We start from the raw sequence: 17,569 nt of genomic DNA on the forward strand, positions 1-17,569 counted from the left end.
CCAAATTTTCTTCCCCCATATCTTTTGTATAAATCAGCTTTAAAGTAGGTTCATTCCGCAATCATATTGCAGTTAAGAGATACTGGTCATGGTTGCTGATTTAAATGGTTTGACATAGAAAAGGACATTTTATAGCATTGTATAGTGAAATATAAAAATTTTTAGATGTACTAGTTTTAGTTTTAGGCTATCTATATTGTGGGGAGTTAGCAAACTGCCAGCCCACTGCGTATTTTTGTAAATAAAGTTTTATTGGCACACAGCCATACTTACGCATTTATGTATTGTCTTTGGCTGTTTTAGTGCTACATCACAGAATTGAGTAGTAGCAATAGCAACCATGTAGCTCCAAACCCTAAAATAGTGACTCTCTTGACCTTTATAGGAAAAGTTTGCCAAGCTGTGTTATAGGTCATTGTTTTTCAGTAGTGGTATTAAATGGTGATGATTGCCTTGATTCAAGACTATTTTTGTAATAACCTCACTATTATTTACTCTCCTTCTGATAGTCCTTCCTTAATTGGAAGAAAAGAGCTAGAATTACACTTATTGCATCAAAAATTGCATATAGGGGCGCCTGGGTGGCTCAGTCGTTAAGCGTCTGCCTTCGGCTCAGGGCATGATCCCAGGGTCCTAGGATCGAGCCCCGCATTGGGCTCCCTGCTCAGCGGGAAGCCTGCTTCTCCCTCTCCCACTCCCCCTGCTTGTGTTCTCTCTCTCACTATGTCTCTCTCTGTCAAATAAATAAATAAAATCCTTAAAAAAAAAAAATTTTTTTTTTTTAAATTGCATGTAACTCAGGATTTGGGGGTTTTTGGTTTTTTGGCTTTTTTGAAATTGTGTTGAAGACCGTTGTCTTGCATGAATTATAGAATACTAATGACTTTTCAGTGTACAGCACATTAGCTGGAGGAGTTGAATTTTTGAAAAAAAGTTCAGTTCAAGACCACGTACTACAAACTTGTTATTTCATTTGTAGTTAATTCTCTAAATATAATGTACTCACAGTGTCGAATATTAGTGGGAAATACCTTCCAGATATTTTTAAAGAAATAGGTTTCTTACTCCTCTACCGGCAGGTGTATGGAGAGAGAACTGTGTTTTAAAAAATAAACAAACATTGAATTATATTTGACACTTTTTTTTCATGTTACATCAGTTGATATATGTGGTATTCACAAGGGTTGAAAAAAAAAGGCTGTCTTATCAATAGAGAAGCGTATGGGGGCTACAGCAAAAACAGGAAATGAAATATGCCTCAAAGAACATCGAATTCTAATGACAGATAAAACCATTGAGTCACAGAACAGATTATGCCAAATCATAACATGCTCAGATGGTTTTAATACCAGCTTATTCAAATATTCCAAGAAAGACCACAGACTGATCTAACAGTAACTCCAGATGGATTCCCGAATTTCAAATATAAGACCTAGGATTGTTCTAGAAACCAATTCTGATCAATCCACACTTACTAACTTTCTAAAATTACCTTCTGATTAGCTCGACAACCTAAAAACCTGTAAGTGTCCTCTCCTGCTTTTTCCTTTGAGATCTCTTTTCATTGTGGCGCTCCCCTTTGCACAGCAAGTCTCATAAACCCAGGTTTATAGGATTGTCAGTTTCGTTGGTGGTCTCTGTAAGGTAGCTTTGAAAAAATTTCATTAGACTGCTATTTACTGTAGTAGAAATAAAAGTTGGAAAAACAAAGCAGTTTTTAGTTTTCATTTTTCTTTATTTTGTTTATTTATAGATTAACATTGCTACAGGATACTCACCGCTCACACCTGAGGGAATATGAAAAATATATACAAGATGTCAAGAGTTCAAAGAGTACCATCCAGAACCTAGAGAATTCATCAAATCCAGCTCTAAATTTTAAATTCTATAAAAGCATGAAAATTTATGTGGAAAATTTAATTGACTGTCTTAATGAAAAGGTAACATGGTTATAAACACAGTATTTCCTTTTTTATAAAGAAATCCCCTTACCATGGGGCGCCTGGGTGGCTCGGTTGGTTAAGCGACTGCCTTCGGCTCAGGTCATGATCCTGGAGTCCCGGGATCGAGTCCCGCATCGGGCTCCCTACTCAGCGGGGAGTCTGCTCCTCCCTCTGACTCTCCTCCCTCTCATGCTCTCTGTCTTTCATTCTCTCTCTCTCAAATAAATAAAATAAAATCTTTAAAAAAAAAAAAAATCCCCTTACCATGAGATTTCTTAAAAGTAAATCCTACAACTAAATACTTTCCTCTAGGGTTTTCTTATACATTTTTGACATACTGCGACATTAGGTACCCCCTTAATGTTGGACAGTTAGGTTTTTTGCAGTTATTTTGGTATTAGAAAGTTTTGTATATAAATTTTTATGTTAAAATTCCATCCGTTTAAGAAAAATTCCTAGAGGGCACCTGGGTGGCTCAGTTGGTTAAGCAACTGCCTTCGGCTTGGGTCGTGATCCCAGGGTCCTGGGACCGAGCCCCACATCAGGCTCCCTGCTCTGCGGGGAGCCTGCTTCTCCCTCTGCCTCTGCCTGCCTCCCCCCCTGCTTGTGGTGCGCGCGCTCTCTCTCTCTCTCTCTCTCTCTGTCAAATAAATAAATAAAATCTTAAAAAAAAAAAAAATTCCTAGAAGGGGAATTATTAAGTCAGTGTCTAAATATCTTTAAGACTTATGAAACATTGTTTAATTATTCACCAGGATTGTATCGCTTTTTTTTTTTAGCTTATTTCATTTAAAAAATGGTTTTTGTTTTTACATACTGTTTTTTTCTCATTTTTTTTCCTTTTTTAAAATTTAAATTCAACTAACATATAGTGTATTATTAGTTTCAGAGGTAGAGTTCAGTGATTCATCAGTCTTATACCCAGTGCTCATTACATCACATGCCTTCCTTAATGTCCATCAGCCAGTTACCCCCCATCCCCCACCCCCTTCAGCAACCCTCAGTTTTTTCCCTGTGGTTAAGAGTCTCTCATGGTTTGTCTTCCTTTCTGATTTCGTTTTACATATTTATTTTGATCTGAAACAACCCTTTGTTTTATTAACACATGTAGTCTTTTTTCTTGCGAATTGTCTTCTTTGCCCTGTTACCTTTTTAGTTCATAGTGGGGATTTTTCCTTTTCCTTTCTTTTTTTCCTTATATGGTGAAAATTTCTTACTGCTTAAAATTTTTAAATATTTTATCCTACTTGATGTAGATAAACTTCGGTTCGTCTTTTGATTTGCAGTGGTTTTTTTGACATCCTGATGTTTTGAAATTTTTGTGTTAATCAAATCTGTGAATCATTCTTTCCCTTTATAATTTCTGTTTTTGTTTTATACATACTAAGTCCTTACATTAGGGTGTTGAGTTGACATTTTTTTCCTTTTAAGTAGATGAATCATTTTTAAAAATACACTCTACTTTCTTCGTTGCTTTTTATTTACATTTAAAATGTTACCAAACAATTGGATTTTTTCTCTCCTGTTGTTTCAAGTTGACTACTTTTTACTGTCCCTTGGTAGTTACTTTCTGAAGTATTTATTGCAATACAACTTTCTTCACTGATCCTTGAAGAATGACACTGTTAACATTTCTTGGCCGACACATTGATGTACCCATGGCAACTATTATGGAACATCATTGGAGTGGGGGGGAATTGTTGCCCAAGAAATGTAAGAACACCGATTTTAAATAATCATTCATTTCTGCTTCACAGCTTTTCTACCTGTCTGGGTAGGTCTCTTCCATTCTCCATTTTTTCAAATTTATCAGTTTCGTCAAGTGTGCTCTTACAGTTTGCCCCCTCGGCTTGTGAAAAATAGCTGCACCGCTCATTTTCTCCTTCTCCTATCTCAAATAAAGAATCCTATTTCTTATCTATCCATTTTTATCCATATTCCTGACTCCAGCCCATTTGCTTTCATTATTTATGATATTTATAGCTGTTTTAGTACAGTAAGTTGATTTTCTGGTTTTATCAGTATTAAAAGCATTGGCAGCCACATCTGTATCTCACAATATTTTTTTAATTAAAATGTGGTAGTATTGAAAATGTTTCTTTATATAAGAATGTATTACTTTTTGTAATTCATTATTGATGACCTGCAAAATGTTACTTATATATGTATTTCAGATTATCAGCATCCAAGAAACAGAATCATCCATGCATGCACTCCTTTTAAAACAAGCCATGACCTTTGTGAAACGCAGGCAAGACGAATTAAAACATGAATCAACGTATTTACAGCAGTTATCACGTTAGTGTTTTTCATGTTCAATATAATTTATTATTCATTAAGCTGACAATTAGCTGGAGAATAAAATATTTTTATGCCTGTATAAAAAATGCTTTTTGCATAACTTCCCACTAACCTTTCACCCCTTTTCAAAAACTTCAAAATATTTAGAGTTAGGGCTTCAAAATGTCCTGAATTCCATCTAAGACAAAAGTAAAAATAAAAATTATAACTTCTAATCATTTAGTTTTTGAGACAGGATATATGGTCAGATAATGACTGTTTTGAGACGAGTTGACATAAACCTATAGGCTGTGTCAGAAATCTAACTTAATAAAGATTTCATGGCCCTCCCACAGATTATTTATGAAGGTTAGAGATGTTTTGGTGGGTTTCAGGAGAGAATCATCTGTGAGATCTCAAATAAGATTTGGATGCTACCTTTTAGTTTTCTCACTGGTTTTGTATTTTCAGAGATGCCTTCCGTTGATTAAAGTGCAGTCCAGGGAATAGTGAAAGAGATGAGATCATAACCAAATAGCTGATTAAAGCAAAATGACTCTCAAACACGTGACCTATAGTTGGTTATAAATTATGGTACATACTAAAGTAGAAAATAATATAAATAACATATTGGTAATGCAAATAATTCTAGCAATTCAGGTACAGAAAAAAAACTGGTGAAAACTACTGAATAAGAATATGAGAAAAAGAAACTTGGTAGGTTTTTGTTAGTATTCTCAAGTGCTGAACTGTATTCACCAGCCAAGGTATCAGGCTAGCAAGCTCAATGCCTATTAATATTGTGATAGGGAGTTAACATTGAAATTTCAATGCATGATGAAATATGCAATTTAAGCATAATAGTGTATTTATATATACCTATATGTATATACACCCAAAATACAATTTTGGGTTAATAGTGTCTCTCTTTATTTCTTTTAAGAATGAAATCAATTTTATTCATTAACAGGCAGAGCTGAGACATCAACAAATGAAAGCTTGGCTATAGATGAAAAAACTCAATGGATTTTAGAAGAGATTGAATCTCGAAGGTAGCTATATAAACTGAAGACTTAAAGCATCATTGAGCAAGTATTTTTCACTACTTAAATATAGTTAACCCGTATGGTATAATTAACCATAACTGAACATTAATTTGTGAGAATGATGTAAAACCAAAATTGAGTTAAACAGTCCTCACCCCCAGGGTTTAAAGATACTGGTGTATTAGGTCAGTCAAAAGGAATGGGTAAGATGGCATTTATTGGTCTAGGAATTGCTTGTAACTACAGCCAGTCATTATTATATTGTTACCACCTCTTTAAAGTCTGGGTAGCCCATGGGAATGTTCTGTAAGAAAAAGAGGGAGAACCACCAATTCAGATTAATCAAGCTGAAATGCCAAAAATATTAGCATAAAATTCTGTGGTGTATATTCTGGGCATTGATGAGTCCAGCTTTTTGTTTTAAAGCATTTCTTTTCAGCAGGAACTGTTCGTTTTTCATTTGCTTTCGGTTTATTGCAAAACATAGGTCACGAAGAAGACAAGCTAGGGCACTTTCTGGGAATTGTGATCATCAGGAAGGGACATCTAGTGATGATGAACTGTCTTCAGCAGACATGAATGACTTCCAAAAAACCCAAGGTCAGTTACCAAGTTTCTAATATGTCTTAATTTGAAATGGTAGGAAATGCTTCGCAGTGCTTTCCCCCCTTTAAATACATAAGCTATATAAAATTGTTGGGAAAATTTAGGAAAAAAGGAACACATTTTTCTCCCCTTTTTAGACTTTTCTTGGGGCACCTATCTGGCTCAGTCAGTAAAGTATGTGACTCTTGATCTTGGGGTCATGAGTTTGAGCCCCCACTTTGGGATTAGAGTTTACTCAAAACAAAACAAAACAAAAAAACCTTTTTCTTCCTCTGAAAAAATGGGATAAAATGGAGGAACATTGTGAGTATTCTGCATCTTTATAGTTTTTTTCTCCTCAGCCTTCCTCATCTTTTGTAAAGGAACCATGGACATTTTTTATTTTGTTTCTCTACTACATACTTTCTATATCATCATTTTTAATTGAAAACTTAAATTTAGGGGTGCCTGGCTGGCTCAGTCGCTAGAGCATGCAACTCTTGATCTCAGGATTGTGAGTTCGAGCCCCACATTGTTGGTAGAGGTTACTTTAAATTTTTAGTGATATGAGAAGGTAAAATATTGTATATTTGAAAGAATGTGGGCCTTACAGTCAAATAGATGGGTTTGAAGAAGGGCTGTATTCTGTGTGATCTTAGGCAGATCCATTGATCTCCCTGAATCTCATGTTGCTTGTTTGCTTGTTTTTTGTCTGTAAATAGGGTAGTGACACCTGCTGTAGTTGTGATGCTGACATAGCAGGAACTCAGTAAGTGGTGGAATTTGTTAGTGTCAATATTGTTATTAAAGTGATTTTTTTTTAATAAAAACTAATTTATATGTTCATATCGAAGGAAAGTTTTCAGCTCAGTTGATTATATACATCTTTGTACGTGACTGTTTATAGGAAACAAAGTTCACAAACTTAAAATGTATTATATACAGAGACTCATTTTGTTTACAGGTGACATTTTACAGGATCATAAGAAGATTTTTGAAGATGTACATGATGATTTTTGTAATATCCAGCATATTTTGTTGAAATTTCAACAATGGCGAGAAAAGTATCCTGATTCTTATTATGAAGCTTTCATTAGTTTGTGGATACCGAAGCTTTTAAATCCCCTAATCCGAGTTCAGTTGATTGATTGGAATCCTCTTAAGGTATATAAAAGAAATAATTCTGTCATGTTCATTATTTAAATGCCCTTGTTATCAGGTTAGCTTTAAAATACATAGAGTTGGATTTGATAATTAGTGTCTTGGGGTAATAGTTTGCATTCATCTTTTTTATTTTTGGTTCCCCCTTTATTTTTAAGCCTGAATAGCACTAAATATCTGTCAAGGAAACACTTTTTTTTTGTTTTATAGCTTCTTCTATGATAAGTTTAATATTTTTAAATGATTTAAAAACGTAAAGGTAGTATTTTAAGAATTTTAGTCTGAGGAAATTCAGCATAGGTACCAAGAGTTCTGAAGTTGGAGATGATATATTGGTAATAATTTGGTTTGGAAAGCTGCATTGAGGAGGGGGAGTTGAAATGAGGATTGGAAGGGTCTTGAAGATAAACAGGAGACAAACTTTTTTTGTAAAGGGGCATAAGGAGAAATCGTAGTTCAGGAGCTAGAGACTGTATAGAGATTCAGATCCTAAATTAAGAGATAGGAACTTATTTTGGTAAATAATGGGAGGAGTAGCATTATGAAAGTAATGTTTTAGGAAGCCCTAGCAGCAAGCTAGCTTGGAGGGAAGGGAGATAAGAGGTGGATATAATACTGAAAGGCTACTGCTGAACCCCAAGTCCAAGGTAGTGAATTCCTCACATAGAATGGTAGTGACAAAGGAGAGAGAAAGAAAGTGTTGATTAGAGAGAGAGAGGGAAACACCAAGAAACAGACTCGTAACCATGGAGAACAAACTGATGGTTACCAGAGGGGAGGGGGACGGGGGAATGGGTGAAATAGGCAATGAGGATTAAGCTGTGCACTTGTCCTGATGAGCACTGGGTGATGAATGGGGTGTTGAATCACTACACTGTACACCCGAAACTAACACAACTGTATGTTAACTATATTGGAATTAAAATAAAAGGAAGAATTAGTAAAATACTGAGAATAACTGACACATCATCACATCGAAAGGTGGCCCCGATGTTTTGATTCTGGGTTGTTAGAACAGTGGTAGTTCCATTAATAGGAATGGGGATTTCCAGGAGGGAAAAAGATTTTGAAGAAGTTTTACTGATAGTGGAATATCCATGTGGATATGTCTAGTAAGGAAACAAATGAGAAAATGAAATCGAAGGAATAGAGGAGAACCAAAGGTAAAGATTTAACAGAATAAAGGAGACAGAGCCATGTCCTTTTATCTTTCTCTGTCCTAGTCATGCATGCCTGTTGCTGTGTTAGGTTCAGGTCCAGGCAGTCTTCATAGTACAGGAACTAAGCTGATCTCTAAGAAAATTAGTAGTTGGTTGGACAGCAGCCTAGTTGTTAACCACTCAAGCTGATATGTTCATTCATTCAACAAATAGTAATTGGCCATCTGCCACTTGCCTGTTAAGCTAAACCACCTGTAAAATACACATTTGTCCCTATGAGAATTGAGAGAACCAGAAATGAATTTTGCATGAGGTAAATGAATTTTTATAAACAAATTCCATGGTTATTTTAAGTGCTATTCTTACAAATGTATGAAAGTAAAGTGTGGTAGGTTCTGAACATAGTGGGCATTTTTGGAGTATTTGTCGTATGAATGATGGATAGAATGTAGTTTCTTGTCATACTGTTTAGACATCATGTCTTAGTCATGTCATCCTGCCTAGTCTTGGTGGTCTAGTGCTAAATACAAGGGGTTAAAATATGGAATTGTTCTTTTTTGATTCTCAGAAAAGTTCCAGTGATTACTGAAAAATAGAACTTTTAAAATAATGTTTAAGAATGTATTGATAATTTTGATAATTTTATTTATAAGTTTGATGCCATAGGTTTAAAACAGATGCCGTGGTTCACATCTATAGAAGAATTTATGGCTAGCAGTATGGAAGATTCAAAGAAGGAAGATAGTTCTGATAAGAAAATCTTGTCTACCGTCATCAACAAAACACTTATTCCTCGACTTACAGGTACTACTGCTTTGTAATCTTGGTAAAATTAAATTATTCTCTGGCAGAGTCTAAGATCATCAATTTCTGTTACATTCACAGATTTTTTTTTCAGAAGTTTCTGAACACAGGGAAATGTAAAATGCAGTAAAAATCAGTAGATGTCATAATTGAAGGTGATTAAAAAGTGCTTCTTTGCACAAGTGATCAGCTACCAGACTGCTAGCATTTGTGACACTGGTGTTGCTTCTATAACACCTAAGTCATTTATTAGTGGCATACTTTCATTCCTACTACAGTAGGATTTCTTTCCCTTGACTTCTCCCCGTTTCTTTTCATTTCTTTCTTTGAAAAACCTTACTACATCTTCCCCACATCTGCACTTAGCATTGATGCTTGTTTGTGCTTCAGTCTGAGGACTTGTTTCATCTGAAATTGTACTTGATAAGGATCTGATTCACCATGTCCCTGAGAACAGATTCTGATAGCAAAGACTGCAGAACTCTTAAAAGGTGAAGCAACCACCTTTGTATTACTTGTTAGCCAATTTAACTAAACTTTAAAGATTTTTCTCAGTGTATCTTGCAGTACAGTCATGGTTTTATTAGAAAGTTACTACTTTTACCTAGCTCTGTTAATGATAGCACAGAATATGTATGCCTCATTTAAGTACTCTTCTAAAAACTCCAAATACATCACTTAAAATTAAACAGTCCCTCAAATAAGTAGAATTATGAGAATTTAATACTATATATTTATTCTCAAGGTCTATCCTGGACCCTCTTGTACTCTTCATGAGCCCCATGGGTAATTTCATGCTCTCCTTTAGTGCTGTCTATGTCTGTGTTGTTCAGTGTAGTAACCACTAGCTAAATGTGATTATTAAAATTTTCAACTAAGTAAAATTAAAATTCAATTGCTCAGTCACACTAATGACATTTTAAATACTTAATAGTCATACATATGTAGCTCATGGCTATTAGATAGTACAGATATAATGTGTGTTTTCCATCATTCAGAAAGTTACTTCAGATAGTGCTGCTCTACATAATTTTAAATCCAAAAGTACCGGAGGAAGTCCAGATCTCTCTTATCAAAGTACCTTCCAAGTACATCCACTTGGATGTCCAACAGGCACCTCGCAGTCCACAAGTGTCATCATACTTACCATCTTTGCTGCAGATCTGCTGCTCTTATATTCTTTATCTAGAAAGTGACATCTCCATCTACCCATGTATTCAAACCAGGATTTTCGAGTCATTCACTCCTCCATCTTTCTTACTTATATAAGCAATGGCCACATCTGGTTTGGGTTTGTTTGTTTGTTTTTTTCCCATTTTCTAATGTATTTTCTATACTACAACCAAAGTAATTCGTCTAAAATGTGAGTCTGGTACTATCATACCTCACTTAAAACCCTTTCATTATTCTTAACTGTCCTTGGGATGAAGCCTAAACTCTTTAACATGGCTTTCTTGGCCTTTCAGAATCACTCTCTGCTTAGTAATTCTCCAGCCCCATCTCTTGCTAAGCTCTATTTCTTCTTTTCCTCATTTCCGCATTTCAGCTATATTCTTCCTAGGCCTTTGTATCTTCTATGTTCCATCCGTTTGACAAACCTCCTAGCCCCACCTCTTCTGCCTGGCTAATTCCTCTTCATCTTTCAGGACTCAGTATAGACATCACTTTTAGGAACTGGTTCACGCATACTTCTCTGGGTTCCTGTAGCACTCTGAACTCATACTTCTGGTAACACCAACACACTGAATTATAATTGCTTATATAAATGTATTTGCCCTTAGACAAAGTTGTTCAAAGGCAGCTACCTACCTAATCTTATTCATTGCTCTGTCTCTTGTATTGAACACTAGGCACATAGTAGGCTCTCAGTATTAGTTGACCAAATATTTCTAAGGTTATTAAAAACCTTCTAGGGGCTCCTGGGTGGCTCAGTCGGTTAAGCATCTGCCTTCAGCTCAGGTCATGATACTGGGGTCCTGGGATCGAGCCCTGCTAAGCAGGGAGCCTGCTTCTCCCTCTCCCTCTGCCACTCCCCCTGCTTGTGTTCTCTCGTGCTCTCTCTCTCTCAAATAAATAAAATCTTTAAAAAAAAAAGAAAAGAAACCTAACCTTCTAGATGCTTGAGAAATCACTGTTGTCTTTTTTTTTTTTTAAACCTATTTCATTTTTTCTATTATTTAACTTGTATTTTACAAGGGTCTACCCTGTGTCAGGCACTTTTGTTGACTCAGCATATACAGTAGTGAACAAAATAATAATCCCTTCCCTCCTGGAGCTTACATTCTGTGAAAAAGATAATAAAATCTAGAAAATGTTAGTTATGAGGGCTGAGATGAAAAAGTAAGAGAAAGGGATACAGATAATCAAAGAGGAGTGCAATTTAAAATGGAATGGCCAGAAAAGGTGTTCCTGAGAAGGTTACAATTGAGTAGATTCTGAAAGGAAGAAGTGGGCCATAAGAATATCTGGGGAAACAGAATCCAATGCAGTGGAAATAGCAAGGCAGGAGCCAGCCTGATTTGCTTGAAAAACAGCACATAGGCCATTGTAGCTATAGTGGAATGAGGATGGGCAGAGAACAGGAATTGGTTAACAAGATGGTAAGAGCTCGGTCACCTGGGTGGCTCAGTCAGTTAAGCGTCCAACTCTTGGTTTCAGCTCACGATATAGTATCAGGGTCATGGGATTGAGCTCTGCATTGGGCTTTGCACTCAGTGTGGAGTCTGCTTGAGATTTTCTCTCTCTCTCTCTCGCTCCCTCTCTCCAAAATAAAAATCTTTAAAAAAAAAAAAAAAATGACAGGGTCTACATTATATGGATCCTTATAATCATTCATAAGGACTTCACTTTTTATTGTAAGTCAAAGAGTGAGAAGTAATTGGTCTGCCTAACATTTTAGCAGAATCACTGTGGTTACTGTGTTGAGAATGAACTGTATGCAGACCACTTAGGAAGACTTGGCAGTAATCCAAGCAACAGATGATACTGGCTTGGGCTAGGGTGTTAAAAGTGGAAGTGCTGAAAAGTGGTTGAATTCCGCATACATTTTAAACATAGCACTAACAGAATTTTCTAATGGACTGGTTGTTTGGAGCAAGAGAGAGAGGAATCAAGAGTGACTGCATGGGTTTGGGCCTGAGCATTTGGAAGGACAGAGTTGCCATTTCCTGAAGTGAATGAGACTGAAAGGAGCATGGTTAGGGTAAGGGGGTGTTATCAGGAGCTCAGTTTGACAAATGTTGAGTTTGCAATGCCTGTCATCCAAGTAGAGATGTCAACTAGGTTGTTGAATATATGAGTCTAAAGGAGAGGGCCAAGTAGCAGACATAAATTTGGAATTTATCAGCACGTAAATGACATTTAGAGCCACAAAACTGACCTTAAATACTAAGGGTATAAATGTAGACAGGAAAGAGAAGGTAAGTGACTTGAGTCCTGAGGTACTCCAGCATTTATGAATCAAGGAGATGACAGGCAGCCAGCAAAGGAGACCACAGAGATAGGTGGGAAACCAGGAATGCTATCCTGGATGCCAAGAAAAGAAATGTTTGTTAGGGGAATGATCAACTGTTCCAATTGTTGCTGATAAATCAGATGGGGACTAGAATCAACCATTAGGTTTTGCAATGTGAAGGTGATCTGCAATGGTAAGAATAGTTTAGGTAGAATGGTTGGAGATAAGGCCTAATTGAAATGAATTCAAGAGTTAATAGGAAAGAAATCAGATAGTTTCAACGGTTTTTTGAATTTTGTTGTAAAGTGAAGGAAAGAAATAAGGCAGTACTAGAGGGAAAGAAGGGTCAAGGGAGGGATTATTTTCAGTATAAGAGACTAATTGTAGGCTGTTGGGAAAGATCCAGTAGAAGTGATGGCAATACCGAAGTTAAGAGGGCAGAATTCTGGGAACAGGATCTTCCAGTAAGCCAAAGGGGTTGAGACCTTTTGCACAAAGTGAGGAGCTTGGGTGCTTCATCCATAAGAATGGAAGACAAGCGGGGCGCCTGGGTGGCTCAGTTGTTAAGCGTCTGCCTTCGGCTCAGGTCGTGATCCCAGGGTCCTGGGATCGAGCCCCGCGTCGGGCTCCCTGCTCCGCGGGAAGCCTGCTTCTCCCTCTCACACTCCCCTTGCTTGTGTTCCCTCTCTCGCTGCCTCTCTCTCTGTCAAATAAATAAATAAAATAAAATAAAATAAAATAAAAGAATGGAAGACGAGTATGTGGGCATAGTTGTAGGTAGGTGTGTAGATTCTGCAGTAGTTGCTTATAGAACTTTTCTTCTGTTTTCTCATCAGTTGAGGAAATATTAGCATGAGGGTGAGAGCATGGGAAGAGACAATAAAAGGTAAATAGTTGTCTAGAGGAGTCAAGTCCATTAACTGAGAAAGCAAGGAGGAAGAAAAGGACAGGAAATGATCATCTGGATGAGAGGGAGGGGGAATGGGCCAGGAAAACATGATTGCTAGGCAGCATGAAGGGCTCACTGGAGTTTCACAGTGATAAATTTAAAGTGTATTTTTTTCCAGCCATGTTTTAGCCATATGGTTGGAGCACAGACTCGGTGACAGGTGGATTTAACTAGAGCTGTGGTTGAGTTAGACAAGTTCAACAGAGCCCAAAAAGGACAAGGAAATTGAGGATGTATGCAAATACATAATGGTAATGATCGGCATGGATTTTAAATCTCATAGGATGGAAGTCTTTGCTAAAGGCCTCGGTTGTTTATACATGAAAAGCAAAGCAATCTAGTAAGTAAATTGTACACTACTGAAACTTTTGTTTCAGACTTTGTAGAATTCATTTGGGATCCCTTGTCGACCTCACAGACTACAAGTTTAATAACACACTGCAGAGTGATTCTTGAAGAACTTTCCACTTGTGCAAATGAAGTTAGTAAAGGCAAACAGGTAATAATTTCTAGAGTTAAAAAACTTCTTATTTATAGGTTAATGTACTTTTGTTCTAAATCTTTGTTTCCAGAAGATGCAAAAGAAGTAATTACCAAAAAACAATTTGGGAAAAAATAGATTTACTTCTGATTTATAGAAACTAGGATTGACCATTTCTTCTTTATAATAATAAGATGAAAGAATATACCTTTATGTTTATGAACATTCTAACAGGGATTGACAGTCATTATTAATTGTAGGATACACATACATGTAATAAGACCCAGATTATTATTTTGATTTTTATTAGTTTATTCCTCTCTGTTCAGTGGTCTGGTTTTTGTTCTCGTGGTCCAGCCAGCCATTTTTCAGGTTTGTGAATATACATTGGCCCTGCAGAGATGAATAGGCATAAATGCATTGTGCAAATTGGTTCCTTCTAAGAGGAAAAAAATTATTTTCTTTTGGCAAAAATCTAGTAGTGTGGCTTTGCTTTAACAATGATTTTAAAATTAGATTAACATTCATTATATGAACTAGTTATTTGTAATCTGCCAAAGTTAAGAGCAGTAATCTCTTTAAGGATTCAAAGTTCAGTGAATATGGGGCACCTGGCTGGCTCAGTAGAGCATGTGAGTCTTGATCTTGGAGTCATGAATTCAAGCCCCACATTGGGGTGTAGATTATACTTAAAATTAAAAAAAAAAAAAAATCCTTAAAAAAAGTTCAGTAGGATAGATTTTCATCTTACCATGATTTAGAATTGAGTTTTATCCAACATAAGACATAAGGAGAGACCTTTTAGAGGCTTTGGTGACAGTTTGTTAAACCTTACTTTTATTGTGGTACTCTTTTTTATCATTCTGTTTGTTGATGAGAATGTCATATATTCATACAGTTAAATCAGTAAACCAGTTATATGTTGACCTTTAAGGAAATTGAGAGAGATTGTAAGCAAGGTGATTGAGAAGCGAGGAGACGTGTCGCGTTCATATTACCAACACCATTAAATTTTAGCACTGGGAATTATGAAGGAGGGAAGCTGTAAGAAATAAGAGGGAGAAGAGGGAAACCAGCATGATTCCGTCTTCAAGAAGCATGTAATCTAAAAAGAAATAAGATGTACATAAATTGTTATTTAAGGGGCGCCTGGGTGGCTCAGTCAGTTAAGCTCCAACTCTTGATCTTCGCTCAGGTCTTGACCTCAGGGTCATGAGTTCAAGCCCCACATTGGGCTCCACACTAGGTGTGAAGCCTACATTAAAAAGGGAAAAAAAAATGTTATTTAAAATAGGAAGTGAGAAGTGGGGGAAGACAAGGAACACTTACTTAATTTCTGCTAAGTACTTGGTACTCTGTTAGGTCTTGTTACTATGTCATCTTAGTTCTAGCAGCTCTATTAAAAAATGGGTGATAGCTTCATTTTACAGATGAAGAGACTGAGTCTCAGATATTTGTTCATAGTAATACCTTGAATTAGAACTAGGATTTGAACCTTAATCTTATTTTATTTTTTTTTTTAAGATTTTCTTTATTTATTTGACAGAGAGGGAGAGCGCAAGTAGGCAGAGAGGCAAGCAGAGGGTGAGGGAGAAGCAGGCTCCCTGCAGAGGAGGGAGCCCGATGTGGGGCTCGATCCCAGGACTCTGGGATCATGACCTGAGCCGAAGGCAGATGCTTAACGACTGAGCCACCCAGGCGTCCCAACCTTAATCTTATTTTAAAGCCTCAGCTCATGTCACGGACCACATTGCCTCCCCACCTTCCCACCCACCCCCCACCTGAGCAGCCCAGATAAAATACTGTGAAATGTTCAAGGTGACATTTGAGCTGGGACCTAATGGAAGGTAAAGGATTTGAACATATAGCAACTGTGACGGGGAAGAGGGCATTCTTCACCTTCCTCCAACAGAATAAAGACTGCCCTGGGTATGTTACATTTAATTCTGGGTGTAAGTGTATTAAATGGAAAGTGTTTAAGATGGTATGGGAAAGAGAAAATGTAGAAAAGTGAAATACCAGTCTTAGAATCTGAAGAATTGTCATGTGGAAGGGAGATTAGTTTTGTTCTGTATGATCTTAAGAAGTAATTAGGACCAAGGAGTGGAAGGTATAGAAAAGTTTGTTTCTCATTGTTAACTGAAATCTAATAGTTAATAACTACCCAAAGTTATGGGCGGCCTCAGGAGATCATGATTCCCTATCACTACATGTTTTTAAGCATAAGTTGGTTGACCAGTTAGTGGAAATGTGAAAATGTTATCAAGTATTTAGATTGCTAGTTTTCAGATTTCTTCTATCAACAACTTTTTTCACATAAAATCTTACACACCCCTGTACACACACACACAAGTATACATTCTTTAAAATAGCACTGAAAAGACTCTTAGAAGCTTTAGCTAGTAGTTTTTACACTGCTCTGTATATCCACGGAGATAATCCTGGGTGGCTTGGGCAGATGTTGAGGCCCTCAAGGGAGAGTGAGGGGAGGTGCTGACTACAGCAGAGCAGCTTTGCTTTTGTGTGTTTGTGTATTTGTTAAAACTTTACTGTTTGGAGACCTTTTTTTTCCCCCACACCAAATAATGTATTTGAAAACTTGAAAAAGTTAATGAGCTCAGAGTTTTAAAATATATGAATTTGTTTTAAACAAATTTTTGGAAATAATGTCAAACTTAGAGAAAACTCTCATGAATAAAAATAGCATACTCATAGGCCATTTACCCAGATTGACCTGTCATTAACATTTTGCCCCATTTTGCTTTATTATCCGCTGTCCCATTATATATATACACAGTTTGTTTCTCCTGAACACTTTGAGAGTAAATTGCATATTTGCTCAGAATAAAGATAGTCTGTTATATAACCATGGGACACTTATCATTTTCAGTAAACTTCATGATACTTAATCTGCCATCCATATTCCACTTCCATCATTTGACTCAATAATGTCCTTTATAGCATTTTTTTAGAGAACTGTTTTTAAGAAACAAAAATTTAAACAATATGGAAATACTTGTCAAGGCTAGCATTCAATTACAATGATGTAATTTAATTAGAAAAAAATCAAAACATAACTGTCTAGTACAAACACAAACTCAGTAATCTCCATAAGTTCAGATACTACTTTGTGGAGATAATGCCTAGAAAAATGATCTTTATTCTTTTAAAATAATTGAAAATATTTTAGAAATGGGGTAAAAAAAAATTGAATTTTTGTTTTTAACATTAAATAGTGATATGTGGCCACTGGAGGAATATGTCCTTGATATTTAAGTGGAAAAAGAAACAGGACTTCAGTTAGATATACTTTTTGTGAAAAAAAATACATTTGGTTGAATTCTACATTTATGAGTAATTTGGCCAGTATGGGCTTTTGAGAGCTTAATTTGTGCTACACATTTTTACCGACTTGAAAACTATTCTAGTGTATTTTGTGGCATTTTTATTTTTCAAATATGGATTCCTTTTTAAGAATAAGAGTAATATTAGAAATTTTGGTAATACATGAAAAAAATTTTAAATTCCCCTTATCTTTTCATCCTCGTACAAGGACTTGATACCATTGTAGGATATTTTTATCCAGCCTTTTACTTCAAAGTTATAATCCTAGTGGACATGTACATTTGTATCCTACTTCTTTCCCTTAACATTATCTCATTAAATATTTAATTTTATTTCTTACTACAGTCTTTATAAACTTTAC

At 36.2% G+C, this 17,569-nt stretch overlaps 1 protein-coding gene across 2 annotated transcripts in view; it reads left to right on the top strand.

Annotated features, from left to right (window-relative positions):
- GCFC2 (GC-rich sequence DNA-binding factor 2) overlaps positions 1-17,569 on the top strand; it is a 46,443-nt gene that overhangs the window by 18,633 nt on the left and 10,241 nt on the right. For both annotated transcript variants that reach the window (XM_021699053.1, XM_044918519.1), the window contains exons 6-12: positions 1,754-1,940; positions 4,118-4,241; positions 5,194-5,275; positions 5,757-5,869; positions 6,819-7,018; positions 8,829-8,979; positions 13,760-13,881. In XM_021699053.1, coding sequence (XP_021554728.1) covers positions 1,754-1,940; positions 4,118-4,241; positions 5,194-5,275; positions 5,757-5,869; positions 6,819-7,018; positions 8,829-8,979; positions 13,760-13,881 — 979 coding nt within the window. The remainder of the gene's footprint in view (positions 1-1,753; positions 1,941-4,117; positions 4,242-5,193; positions 5,276-5,756; positions 5,870-6,818; positions 7,019-8,828; positions 8,980-13,759; positions 13,882-17,569) is intronic.

The sequence above is a fragment of the Neomonachus schauinslandi genome, chromosome 10 (assembly GCF_002201575.2).
Source record: "Neomonachus schauinslandi chromosome 10, ASM220157v2, whole genome shotgun sequence".
In the NCBI taxonomy this organism is placed as follows: Eukaryota; Metazoa; Chordata; class Mammalia; order Carnivora; family Phocidae; genus Neomonachus; species Neomonachus schauinslandi.